This window comes from Akebia trifoliata, chromosome 1 (genome assembly GCF_017979445.1).
Source record: "Akebia trifoliata isolate Shusen 1 chromosome 1, ASM1797944v1, whole genome shotgun sequence".
Lineage (NCBI taxonomy): Eukaryota > Viridiplantae > Streptophyta > Magnoliopsida > Ranunculales > Lardizabalaceae > Akebia > Akebia trifoliata.
Window position 1 is genome coordinate 4,486,816 of NC_141375.1, and position 14,132 is coordinate 4,500,947.

The 14,132-nt window shown below is 34.0% G+C and overlaps 1 protein-coding gene across 1 annotated transcript; it reads right to left on the bottom strand.

The window, feature by feature from the left end:
• Positions 1–413: 413 nt before the first annotated feature.
• On the bottom strand, positions 414–4,629 carry LOC147410475 (calmodulin-binding family protein). Its single transcript, XM_086435811.1, is given in 9 exon segments — positions 414–1,092; positions 1,308–1,409; positions 1,499–1,729; positions 2,370–2,457; positions 2,566–2,654; positions 3,488–3,553; positions 3,640–3,754; positions 3,851–3,896; positions 3,899–4,629. Coding segments are annotated over 9 exon segments (1,614 nt in total). The 5' UTR covers positions 4,359–4,629; the 3' UTR covers positions 414–675.
• Positions 4,630–14,132: the final 9,503 nt, after the last annotated feature.

Genomic DNA, 14,132 nt, shown 5'->3' on the forward strand with positions numbered 1-14,132 from the left:
TTGCCTCCTCATGACTCAAACCTTGGACATGAAGTTGACTATGATACCAAATGTTAAGGGAAAATACGGCATTTTTTATTTTGGACGGGTTGATTTCGAATTACATAAATTAGAATTCTCCCATCTTAGTAAAACTCTTTCATTTCTCATCTGTGGATGTCAACTTAATCAAATCCAAGGATCCACACTCACATTTTACTTGGGATATAAACACACTTCAATAAACAGAAGACTATAATATCTAATGATGTAGCAAGAATGCAAGATTCGATCAGCCGATCCAAAGCATTTAAGAGAGAATTTGGTGATGATGGGGGTACGTATACTTTAAAACTCAACGCTTGTCGATAAACATTAAATAGAAATGGAAATAATAAGCAATAAAAGTTAGCAAACAAATGATTTTTTCTTTCAAAATTTCTCTCTTATAATTATGTTATAATAATTTATTTATGTACAAACAAATGCATTATTGCTACAAGAATAAAAAAATATTGGGAAAAAAAGAATCAAATAGCTTACAAGGAAGGTTCAAAAAAAAAAAAAAAAATTCATTGGGTTAGTATCTTCATCTGCCTTTTTTAAGGCTCTCTCATTAAGGGCACAAGATGAGCCCTGTCACTTGCCCTTGGTGCCTATGAACCAAGACCTAGCACTTCAATTTGTGAATTGGCTTTAGCTAGTACTGGCTACTGGGACCCTATGTGGGCTAGGGATCCCCATGTATGCAAGCCTAGGAGAAAGTCGAACCTTTGGACTAGGCCGTGGTGAAGGGATTGGGCCGCAATTCCCGAAAGGCCCAGGTGTAACCCTAGGCGATAGGTTCACTTGTTCGAGCGCCTTGAATCTAAGCTCAGTAGGATAGTCATTGACACACCCAATACGAGGTCCAGTGCCCGTACTCCACTTGCATGATAAACGTTTGCCCATGTCGAATTTTGGTGCATCCACATTGGTCGCAACCGTATTTTCTTTATGATAGACGGCAGGGGTATCCTCCTTGGCAGGCAAATTGACCAGAGATTCTGTTTGAGACTCCTCTCTGGTGATTTTAGACGAGGAGGCGGGATCATCATCGTCGGTTGCACATCTCTGAAGAGAAAATAGTGAACATTAGTTACTAAACCAGATTCAAGAGATCTATCACAACAATATTAAAAAGCGAGGTTCTATTGCCACATCAACTTTTGCTAACTCACCCCCAAAGAATTAGCAACACCTTGGGATGGCGTTAGAAAAAATTGGTGTGGCAATAGAAGCTCTCTACTAAAAATTCTACATAGAAAAAGAAAGATCAGAGTAATCACCTTCACGTTGGTAAGGTCGACATGGCGCTCCTCAAGGAAGCTAATGAATTCCTTGAAATTTTCTTCTGTTGGGAGGTAGTGACCGCTATACGGCCATATAGCCTGAAGAAGAGGAGAAAAAATACATTAAAAATCATATAATACAGTATTAGAATACAAAATACATAATGCATGCACATATGTATGAATACCTCTAGAACCCCATCGTGTGCAACTAATCTTCCAGCCGCAGTTGTGGCTCCTCCAGCTAGAAAACTTGAATGTTGAAACAAACCCTTCTTCTTCTGCCCAACATACAATGACCTCGACGTACTAAGAACGAATATCCACTTAGAACCCTCAATAGTATTCAAAAGGATCCCACTTTGTCTGTAGACAAGCTTCCCACTGTCTACGATTACTTCGTATGTCTCCCTCTCATTCTGCAAGCAGCATATCAAAGAATGAAACATAAGTAACACATCTTTACTATTATAATGAGAGAAGACAGAGTAAAAGTGGTCAAAAAGCCAAGAAATTGCAATCCCACACCCCTAAAATCATGTCACTTAGTTTTCAAATACGTGTGCATCTGCACATGCCACCTTCTAGTTACATATAACATAACAGAAGTGTATTTGATGCAACTCCAACATCCGATGGTTTAAGACCACCATCACAAAATTCAACGATTTTTTTCAAAAATTCCCACCATGGGCTTCAACTATATTTTCCACCTCTCTCCATCTACTATATCTTCCAACTTTTTTTATTTTTTCATTTCAAGGTTTATTATTCTTTTTTGTAACCTTTGATTTTTCCCCAAAAAAATCCATCGTCTTCAACCTCTAAGGTGAAAATTTAACCCGTCAACATCAACATCATATCTTCTTGAACCTTCAAATCTCAAGAATGGGATAGAGTTTTTACAGGGATTGAAGATTATGGCTTTTTAGGAAGAACCTGAAAACATCACTTGTATAATCCCTGAAATTTTTTTCTGAAACTTTCCCGAATTTATTCAAATTAAACCGGGCCAAATAATTGCCAAATCCAAACTTGTTTACTTCGGTCAAGACTTACCGGTGCAAGATATTTGATGCATTGACGCTGTAGATCGTTCCTCGGGCACTTTTTGAGATTTACTTCTTTACCATCGCCAACATCCAACCTTCATATTTACAAAAGACGGTTAAGAACAGAAATAAGCGAAGTATAAGCTTCGGTTATAGGCAATTATGTCATGAAAGAAAGATAAAATGGTATGAAGGATATTTACCAATAGAAGAAAGGTTGGGTGCTCCCACTAGTGAACCAGACATCGTAATATAAATGTAAATTGTGGCCGTAACGATGGCGAGGATCAATCTGTACACACAAGGAAATGTCAATAAAACACAACACAACTCAAATTAACTCGTGGGTGTAAGCTGGATATAGTTTGACTCGAAGACTCCATCAAATCTTAATCCTTTCAAGTTTTAAAGAAGTATAGGAACAAAGACATTCAAGTTTGTCCTCCTTTTCAACAGAATTGGTACAGGAAGACACGACAAAATGAGTCAAATCAGGTCATTTTAGTCTCCTAATCTTATCTATAGTAAAAGAGGAAACTCGATTCCACACCAAATCAAGATTCTTATTGTCTCACTATTAAATTGGACTACATAGAGTCAAAGCAACAATTGTTTTGAGACATTGTAACTTATCCGCTAGGTTTAAAATCTTGTCTCAAGACATTGCCTTGGTGAAGAGAAATTGAGATCTCGAGTGTTTATTTTCCTCCACTCTCAGGTGAGTCATACCCCAGTTAAGCCCTTTATTCATAGTTATCCCCCTCTCCAACAGATGAGTCTTTTAGAATAGTTGGCTGGTTTTTAGAGTGGTTGGTTGGTTAACATGGTATCAGAGCACTAGGTTCGTATAGGTCACGGGATTATATTCTTTCCACCCTTATGGGTGAGGGGGAGTGTCGATTCTATATTTTCCCCACTTCGGGTGAGTCATACCCCAGATGACCCTCTTATGTTCATAGTTCTCCCACCCTCCAACAGATCAGACTTTCGGAGTAGTTAGTCGGTTAACACGAGATATTCTGAACAATCCGAAACATTGATCGAGGTTTCATTCCAATCAGAGCCCGAGAAGGTACGAAACTTTAAACCATGGTAATAAGATTGACAAGTGTTTTGAGAGCTTACAGCTTCAAGCCAGTGTTGTAGGGCTAGTTTCTGAGCCTTTTCATCCTTGGACAAACCCTTCCCCACCTACATACAAAAACTTAGTATTTTAATGTCCATTCTTTCTCCAACAAGAACTCATCAAAACCATTCATTTTATATTGCAATGGTACCTTGGCGACCCTTTTTGTTGCCCGTGCCCATCGTGAAACGGCAGTTTCTGGTTTCTCATGGTTGAAGAACGAAACTGAACTCTGCTTTAGAGCCGCAAAGTCTAATGCTTTCCACCTACAACATTTAAAATGAACAATTCCCTCAATTAGAAAGATTCCTAAATAAGGATTAAAACCATCACATTAAAGAAATGTATGTTAGAAGACTAACCAGAGCTCCTCGACAACAACTGCACAATCTGCAAGGTTTCTTCGGTCCGATAACTCTTATAGACTTTTTGAAGCTTAACCGCGGCCGCATCAAGCTCACTCACAGGCCTTGGAGAAAACATAATTGCGGGTTCAGGAAGGGGACTTGAAGGCTTTGATTCATGAACCAAGCTGTCATCTTTGTTAGTCAAATTAATTGAGCTAAACTTCTCCTTGTCTAGAATTAGATTCTTAAATGAAACAGTCGTTTGAAGTTTCAATTTACTAGGTTCCCAGTTCTTGAAGCTAATCGACTCTTCAAGGACTATCTTATTGGACCGATCGGACTTCAAGTCGGTCTCCGAATCTTTCTTCTTGAAACTAATTGTTCTCAATGTCATCTCACCACCCTTTCTGTCAAAGCTGACCGATCTCACTATAACTGCTTCATCACTGTCTATTAGACTGAAAACTTTGTGTTCTAGGATTTGTTTCCAATTTGAGAAAAGTAAGGAAAACGAAAGACCCATAGAAGTACAAGAAGCAAGAAACTTCAATTGTGATTAAAGATGGTTCAACCTGTTCAATAAGAATACAAAAGGCAAGTAAGTTGTAAGCGTTTTAAGAGATTTCACAAACACAAAGAATAACAGAAAACTGTGCATGAAATTCATCAAGTATCAGATTATTTGCATCAAAGTGAAAAAGGGTTTTGTAGTGTTAGAAATATTGAACCTTTAAATAGGAGAATTCACATAAAACTGTCTGTTAAATCGATGTAGATCAACTAAGAAACTCAAATCCTAAAATGGGTCCCAAATTAAACAATCAAGAAAAAAAATTTGTGAATCAAAAATCCAAAACAGTTCCCTGGTCATATATAAACCCACGAAAACAATTAAAAATAAATAATAATAAAAAATCCAAGTGGGTATGTTAGATGATATCAAGAAAAAAAAAATTATATATTATAGAAACAGCTGAAAGTCTAGAAAACCTTCAACACGTATGATACAAACGTACCAGTTAAGTTGGAAATTTTGAATGAAGGGAAGTGGGCTTGAATTGAAGATTCAAAGCTTCACAAAATTTAATTTTTTTTTAATCAAATGTGAGAAAATCTCACTTTGGGTGGTCAAAGATTTTGGTCGTTTATAGATTCTCAAACATTACATGAAAGAACACAAGACCATCTTGTTTTTGGGGTTCTCCATTTATAGTCTCAGTTGCTTTAGTCCGTATGGTCAAAGCTCCGGTAGTTCTAAGTTCCAACATATACGCGCCTTTGATTTTTACTATTCAAACTTCAAACCCAATTTGTCGTCTCGAACCGGCTTCCACAAAGACCGAGTTGACTCGAACGGGTCGAATGGAATCGTATGAGTTGAATCCAAAACAAGACGATAAATATTGTACAACCGTGATAATATCACACCAAGAGTTATCAATGAATCAGAGCTGGATCAAAGATTTGGGTTCTAATAAGAATCCAATCCAATCGAATAAATTAGATAACATATCGGTTAGTATTAGATCAATCATATCCTAATCTGATAAAATGTGATAAAGTATGTAACTTATACCATATTTTGTTTAAGGGAAGTGTTCTGAATCCTTAAAGTGAGCCAAACATTTTTCAAAATAGGGGTTAGAAATTTTGGAATGAGCTGATTTTTTTGTGAGGATGATCTCTATGGTGAACAGATTATCCGATCCAAAAATCAGTTCATTCTGAAACTTCTAGCCTTAACTTACAAGTTGAAGAATTGTGAACTGTCCGCTTTTTGTAAACCACTTTTAATAGGGTTAGAAGTTTTGGGATGGGATGATTTTTTGTGAGAATGATCTCTATACCATAGAGGTTATCCACATAAAAAATCAGCCTATTCCGAAATTTCTAACCGCTATTTTGAAAAATATTTGACTGTCTTTAGGGCCTCCGAACACCAACATTTGTTTAAATATATGATATTTATTCACATTTTGAGTATCTAATTGATTTGATTCGATCCAAATCTACATTTTTGGATTTTCTTTTTTGTTTTGGAATCAAGTTATTTAGATCTCTTAAAGCACCAACTAATCCTCAGGACACGTGTAATACCTCCTTAACAACGCGACAAGCAATTTTCAAGATAAATCTCATAGAGTAACCCCTAAGCAAGGATTTCAAACTCAAGAACTCTGTTTCCTGAGACGTGTTATTATCCATCTCACTAACTCTGATCTGATAAGGCTTAGATTCGATACAACTCAATAAACTAATGTTTTTTTAAGCCATCTTAGTCGATGGTAGTTATGGGTCCATTTTTGATTGGTGATAAGAATTATATTATATAGTTTAACAATTTTTTCTCTTCTACAGTCGAACATTCTTTTATCTCGGGTGGGAAACTTTTTGCCTTCAGATAGGAATGTTGGTTAGTTGACCCTAAATTCAAACAGTTATCGTTCTGATCAAATTCTTTTTATATGATTCATAAATTAGCCTTGATTCGATCCTAACTCAATCCATTGATACCCTAGTCATATCACTAACTTGTGTTTAAGAAAACTTCATTAGACACCTCTAGAATTGTAGCAAAAATCTCACCTTTATTTAGTAGATCTCTGAAAATCCTAGCATTGAGGTTTGATTTAAAAATATATATGATCCTGCAAGGTTTCGATCCAATGATTTCGAGCCTAATAAGATTTTTATCAGACTAATCTTAAATTTTCCCCAACTTGATCCACTGACAACCCTACTCATACTACACCGACTTGTGTTTAAGTAAATTTCATTAGGCTTTTCTAAAATTGTAACAAGAACCTCATATCTACTTTGTTCATAATCTCACTCCCATCCCCCTCACTCACAATCTCAAAAATTAAAAATAATATTAATTAAAAATCTAAAGTAATTAGAGGCTAAAATTGTAGATTTTTTTTCCTATTTGTGGAATTATTATTATTATAACGCAGGGTCTCTCAAAGAGGTTTAGACTAGTCCCTAAGTTTGCACATCCCAACCCTGAAAAAAATTTGCAACGTACGACAAGATAAATCAAGAGGCCATCGAATTTTGAACACATGAGAAATCTCACTCGGATGCCTCACAGATTGAGATGACTCGTCCAACTCGTCTCGGTCCCAAACTGTTTGAGTTTTGCAACTTTTTTTTCTAATTGGGTGAAGTTACTCAATTAGCCTCTCTCTTTTGTTATATCTACTTAAATTTATTAGGAAAGGGCAGTGCTTGTGTTACATTCTTTAGTCTACAATTTTAGTTTTTATACTAATAAAGTTATACACTAGACTTTGGTTCAAATAATGGATGCTATTAGATATGCATCCTTGACTATGTCATGGTCTTAAGTAAAAATTTCAAGCAGTTGAAAACTTGAAAGACACTCATGTTCAACCTCGTGCCAAAAATCATTTCATATAAATTAATAAATACACCATCCATCCATTCAATGAATCTTATTTTTTTCATTTAATTTTATTAAAAATTTTATTATTTTTCAAGATAATTTAGACATATATAACCCCACCACCTTTGGTTTTGAGATATTTTTGTGTTTTAAAACTGGTGACGCGCCTCATTGACTTAGATTTTGTAAAGATTATACTTAAATGCACTAATCTTCAACCTCTAACCAAAACCTCTTAATTATTTTGTCAAAATTTCTTTCATCCCTTAATCGTAAATTATTTTTTAACCTACTTAACATCATCTTTAATTGCTTGTAAAAGCGAAGTGTTTTAAAGATAGAATAACATAAAATATTATTAAAAAGATATTTACATAGATAAATAAACTCTATTACATTTATTATAATAATTTATATATCACATTGGGTAATCAATTATAATCAGTTTTCCCTCCTTATATGTGGTACGATCAGGATCCTTACTTCCTTAGTAAGGTTGGGAACCTAATTGTGTTATCTTATACGTTGTCTCTTTCAAGCATTAGTATGATATCTACCAAAGATTCTCTTATATACGTTCAAAGAATGATTCAGAAGTCTTGTAATTATGGTCCTCTTCTTTTTTTTCCATAGGACTACCTTCCCTAAGCCCTAATTTAGTAATTTTCTTTTTCTTTTTTTTTCTTATATGATTTTAGGGATCCATGATTATCCATTTTCCGAATCAAGAGTGTTAATTACACTTTTAGACCATACTTACTCCCAAAAGACATGTCACCCAGATGGGTGGAATCTACCCACGTGTAGGGAGACATGTTATATTTATGATGGATTGAGATACACCCCACATACGAGCATATAATTTTGTCCTAAGACGCCGCTTTCTCTACTTCTGCCAAGTTGCCTTACACGAGTCTACTCTCATTTAATACAAAATGACTCGAGTTTGTATATGATTCTTTGCATATGCTTGCCAATACAATGACTACTCTACTCCTATCATTTTTATTGCATCTTTAGTTTCATGAAAGAAAATAAACCGAGACAAACCAAGAAATCATCGTAAATTAAATTGGAGAGAAGATTTTAACTTCACTTTCAACCTTTATTTACACATGATTAATTTTTTATATGATTTTTATTTCTTCTCTCACTAAACAAACATAGAGATAACATAATTATTTGCAAAAATTTACAAACACTCAGTGGTTTAACCCCAAAAACAAAATATTGAACCAATAGTTGATTACCATCTTTCAATCGACCGGCAACGGATTTTGACCAATGCAACCAATAAGCTTCTTAAATAGAGATCAACTTAATCCCTAATAGTAGAAAATCAAAAGATCATGATTGGTTTAACATATAAAATATTATTCTTGATGTAATTCTAAATTTTTATTATTTTATTATTTTAACTAATTGATGGTTTTCATGCAAAATATTATATAAATTTTATATATAGAACAAATATTTTTATAATGATGGATAATAATTAAAAACAATGAAAAGGTCAATAATAGATTATCATCTATCAGTCAACAAGGAGGGCATTTTCGTCATTTAAAGTTTCAAAGCCAGCTCTCTACGAAGCAACGGTTTGATCGCGTTGTTGATAGTCAAAGAAAATCTATCACGTGACGAGTGTTTGTAAAATGTCAGTAACGATATTTAATAAACTATTGAGGGTATTTATGTAATTCGAACATTAAATAACCGTCTTCGTGGCTAACAGCTGGTTCACGTGCGGTTGACTAAATTAAAGTACGTCAATATTTTGGTCTACCAATCTCAGAACCATATTATTAAATGAGTTGCGATATAGAACAGTGTTCCGTACCTTTTGAAATCTACAATTCTACGTGGCAAGTATTTATTGGATAAGATACACATCGAGATGCGTTCCAAAACAACTTGTTAGATACTCAAACCAAAAACATGCCACGTAGACACTGTTATTACTTTAGAAAAACGGATACCGCATGTGATCCTGATTCATATTAAATAGCTGATATTTTGAAAGGATGAAACATGTTACTGTCAACCAAGGCAGACCGTACTACCTATCTTCGTTGCGGATCTCAAGGACCTACACTCTTTAATACGTGCCCACTAGACTGTCCTTGAGGAATGAGCCAACCCGATCAACCAGATCGGACTTAGTTGGACTCGGGTTGGTGTTTGTCAAGTATGGGTCGAATACGGATTGATCTAAAACTTGCCCACATTACAACCCTAGAGGATACTAACATTTATCATCCGATATATATAGGACCTAGGACTTAAAATGGGTCGGATATGAGTATGTTCATTGATCGTTGCAAAACTTGTTGTGGAAATTGCAGAGATATAGATTTAAGATATGGACTTTGGTAAATCGAATTCATTCCACAGGAACAGTTTGGATTCAAAAACTTATTCGGTTAAAAATCAAAATAGAATTTTAAAATAGATTCTTTAAAAACAAAACAGATTTGTTGCAAATTAGAAAATGAAAATTAGCAATAGAAAAGAGAAATTGAAACTAGTGAGAAAGGGCTTAGAGAGCTCAAGTCTACCATTGCAAGTCATCCAAAATGTTAATTAATTATAAATATGACTCAATCCACGTAGCAAGTTATTGCTCGTGGATCAGAAGATGATTCAATGTATCCATTGATTGGAACCCAAAAGTATCTATGAAAATCTCTAATTTAGGCAAGATTGTCCGACTTATGCTTCTATTTATCACAGAGCATGAGTGTTCTTGAACTTATCTAAGTAATACTCATCAAAGCTTGAATTAGAAGCATGAGTTAGATGATCTTATCATGAAGAGATTCATAGATTTAACATTAAACACAGAAATATAAAATTGAAATAACATGAGTAGAATGAACTTGCTTCAGCATCCTTAATTTCTCTAGAGAAGATCTAGCCGATCATTGCAAGGATCATATTGCAGTAATCAGAAAATAAAAGAAGATAGTAGATGAAGAAGAGAATGTAAAACAATGTTGCACTTCCGATTCCTTCTTTGATGGTCTCTCAAGAGAATTACAAAAAGAATTAAAGAAACAATTGATCCTCTTACTACTACACAAACTCTCTCTAAAATAAAAATCAGGAAAAATACAGAGAAATTATGGAGAAGAAGAGGGTCAAAAGGGACCCAAGAGGGGACCCCTTCTTTGAAATCAACTCTTCAATTTATAATATTTGTAATCGGATTATCGGGTTGATTTGGTGGATGATTTGATTCGAAAGACCCATTCAGTTACAACCATCGAAGCATTTGGAAACTTTTGTACAAATCTCGAGGACAAATTCTTCGAGATCACCGCGGAGCACCCAAGCCCAACCGCGGCGCTGTGACGTGGCGGCCGAATTCATCGAGATTTTGTTGGATGCATCATTTTTGTTCGTGTATTGTAACCGTCTTTGTTTCGTGATTTGATAACTTCCATGTGCGCTTTATTTATCTACAATTAACAATAAAATCTCATTAGCTCTCTTAATTTGGATAAATAATTAAATTTGTAATTATTTAAAGGGATTAACATTTAAAATGTGATAGAATTTATGAAATTATGGTCCCAAAATCACATTATTGGGACCTTATCCAAATTTGACTCAGTTCATACTAATTAAAATCATATCTGAATCATTTTGCTTTTATTAGAATCATATTCAAATTCAATCCGACTGAATTTATTAATTCAGGTTAATCAAGTCAGATAATATCAAATCGTTTAAAATCCAAATCGAACTTGGATCATACTAAATATTCGAATCATTTTACTTTTATTAAAATCATATCTAGATTCAATCCGACCAAATTTATTGAATCGGGTCAGTCAGATCGGATAATGTTAAACCATTTAAAATTATTTTAAATAAAATTATGACTAGACTAAATGGTGACTTGAACTTAATACATCTCCATTTTAGAGAGAAGCCTTAACTATACTCAATCGTTATTGGTTGATATAAGATGATTTAAAAAATATAAAAATACAACTTGCAAGATAGTATATCATTTGGGTCTTGACGGATATAGGGATGAAACCATATCCGACCCAAATCCTACTAGGGTCAAGGGACATCAACCCTAATCTGAATCATATTTTAATTCGAATATACTTAATAAAATCAAACTCGTTAAATTCAAATTCGGATCACTTGGATTTTAGATAAAATCCTTACCATTTTAAGCCCTGATAGGATCAGAGGAGGTATCTTTGCACAATAACTTTGTATCGTATCTAAGCACTCAAGTGATTTTCATCAACCCATCCATACAATCAGTGGGGACAATGACATTACTGGCAAAGACTATTTGACGAAACATTGCAAGGGCAAAGTCTGATAGGCTTACATCGAGGGAGCATAACATATATGTTCCTATGGAAATAAGGGAAACAAAGTTTTTTACAATTCTTAATTTTTGGTCAAGTCTTGAATTCTACAAGGACATTTTGAATTGATAAGCATTATATGCCTATGTCCTCGCATCTCTCCCCTATAGGTATATCATGAGGTGTAAATCACTAAAGATGGTTATCTTGTACACATATTATGCTTCATCTTCAACCTTGTGATAATGGTTTCATATTCTATCTGATTATTATTATTATTATTTTTTTCGCAATACCATTTTAAACAATTTTTTAGGATTCATATCAATAGATTTGACTAAGCTTTGTTCCATATCTTGATTGGAGACACTCGTCGATTTCTAAGGTACTCTTTAATGTTTGAAATGCTTTCCATACTCGATTAAAGCAAAATCATGACTTTTTATCAACAATTGGGAAAAGTATTGCATTTGTGAGATGAGTCAATTTTGGGGTAGTTGTGATCATTCCATCACATTTTTTCCAATGTCTCAAAGAAGGTAATTCAAGTAAGGCTTAAATATGGTCTTACTTGGCTTTTTATTCCTCTCTTGGATAGTATACATTAAAGAAACTTGTCAAAGTTTACTTGTAAACAAATACTTATTTTGATTGTTTCGTAACAGAGAAAAGGTAAGAGGCTGACCAAGAATTATTCATATGTTTACCTCTTGACCAACATATCATCGACGCATACTTCCATTATGTTTCCCAATAAATCATTAAATGTGACAATCGAAAGCAACTAGTAATGATAAAGTTCGAACCATATGGCACTATGTGAAAACTGGCAAATTTAACAAGAAAATTCAACAGGCCAAAGCCCACAAATTTTAGAAGTGAATTTTGATGGCCTATGGGCTTTGAAATTATGATCCCCAATTCAATGGCTTAGAGCCATCAAATATCTCCCATCCTCTATTAATTTAACGATTTCAGTTTGTTGAAAAAAAAAATTGACAATGAAAATTTTGACGCCTTGGTCCGTCAAATTTAATGAAATTTGGCAGCCTTGGGTCATCAAAATATAAGTTTTTTTCACGTTGTGTGGTACCCATGCATGGAGGGGATTTGGCCTATGCGAACAAAACCTAAACAAGGTAAATGGGCCAAGTTTGACCCATGTGAATCAAATCCAAACCTATCAATCAAAACCTTTTCAAACCATCATCTAGGGTGATCTAGATCCAATCATCATAACAAAAATTGGCGATTCTTTGAAAAATTCGTGTTTAAAACACGACTTACACCCTTAACAATTAAAACGATAAAAGACATGACTTTCTTTCGTTTGTAACCAAAGTTATCGTTTTTCGACTTTTTTCTATTTTTTTACCATAGGGACAAAATTTAAACATTTTCTTTCCTTTTTTAAATGTGGGATTTGATGCATAATAGAATTTGGTAATTCATAAATGTAAAAATATGGGATTTAATGATAATAACTTGATTTTAAGAATTTTCGATAGATATACTTTTTTCATAATTTTTATTTTTTGTTTTTTTGTCGTTTTTTTCCAAAATTTTCCCTTGCTAATTTAAACTCATACACCAACTTTGTGACTATGGATCCAATGGTTTGAACTTCTTAAGATGACTCAAAGATCAAAAATAGAAAAATACAAATTAAGTGATTTTTTTTTTTTTTAATTCTTAACCAAACATGTAAACCCTACAATTGTTCCATAAGAATAATGATTATTAACATAACATGAATCCTAAAACATTAAAGATCTTAATCAAATGAAAAATATTATTCCTATAATCCAATAATTTCAATAAATCAAGAAGTTTTAATGTTTTTAATGATTTCTTTGTTCCATATCTTGAACTAAGGCAATTGCTTCGTCGAAGTTCTGATACCATTTGTAATAGATTTTATACTCTAATCATTGTAAAGTCGTGTAGACACCCCAAAATTGTACAACGAATGAGTCAGAGATGTAGAAAGATCGAGAAAGAGCCAAGAATCAGTACAAGGAGAAAAGACAACTCACTTTGAGCTAATGCAAATGTTCCATATCTTGAACTAAGACAATTGTTTCGTCGAAGCTCTGATACCATTTGTAATAGATTTTACACCCTAAATCATTGTTAAGTCGTGTAGACACCCCAAAATTGTACAACGAATGAGTCAGAGATGTAGAAAGATCGAGAAAGAGCCAAGAATCAGTACAAGGAGAAAAGACAACTCACTTTGAGCTAATTCAAATTTTTTAGAACTATATAAGAATCTAAACCATAGTTTTACAAGTTGATTCAAGTCAATCACTCAGTTGACTCGGTTGAGTCAAATAAAAAATCAATTAACTGTGTGAGTTTATACTGCCACACCAACTTGTACCCAATTCATATGACACCTTTACGCTTGAGGTGCCCTAAGTAAACATTGACCTGGAAATAGAATCTCTCTTAAATTTATTATTTATAAATATTTAACTAATTTTCGAACACATCACGTTTAACCTGGTTGTCAAAGCCACGTGTCATTAGTTCGTTCCTAGGATCCATC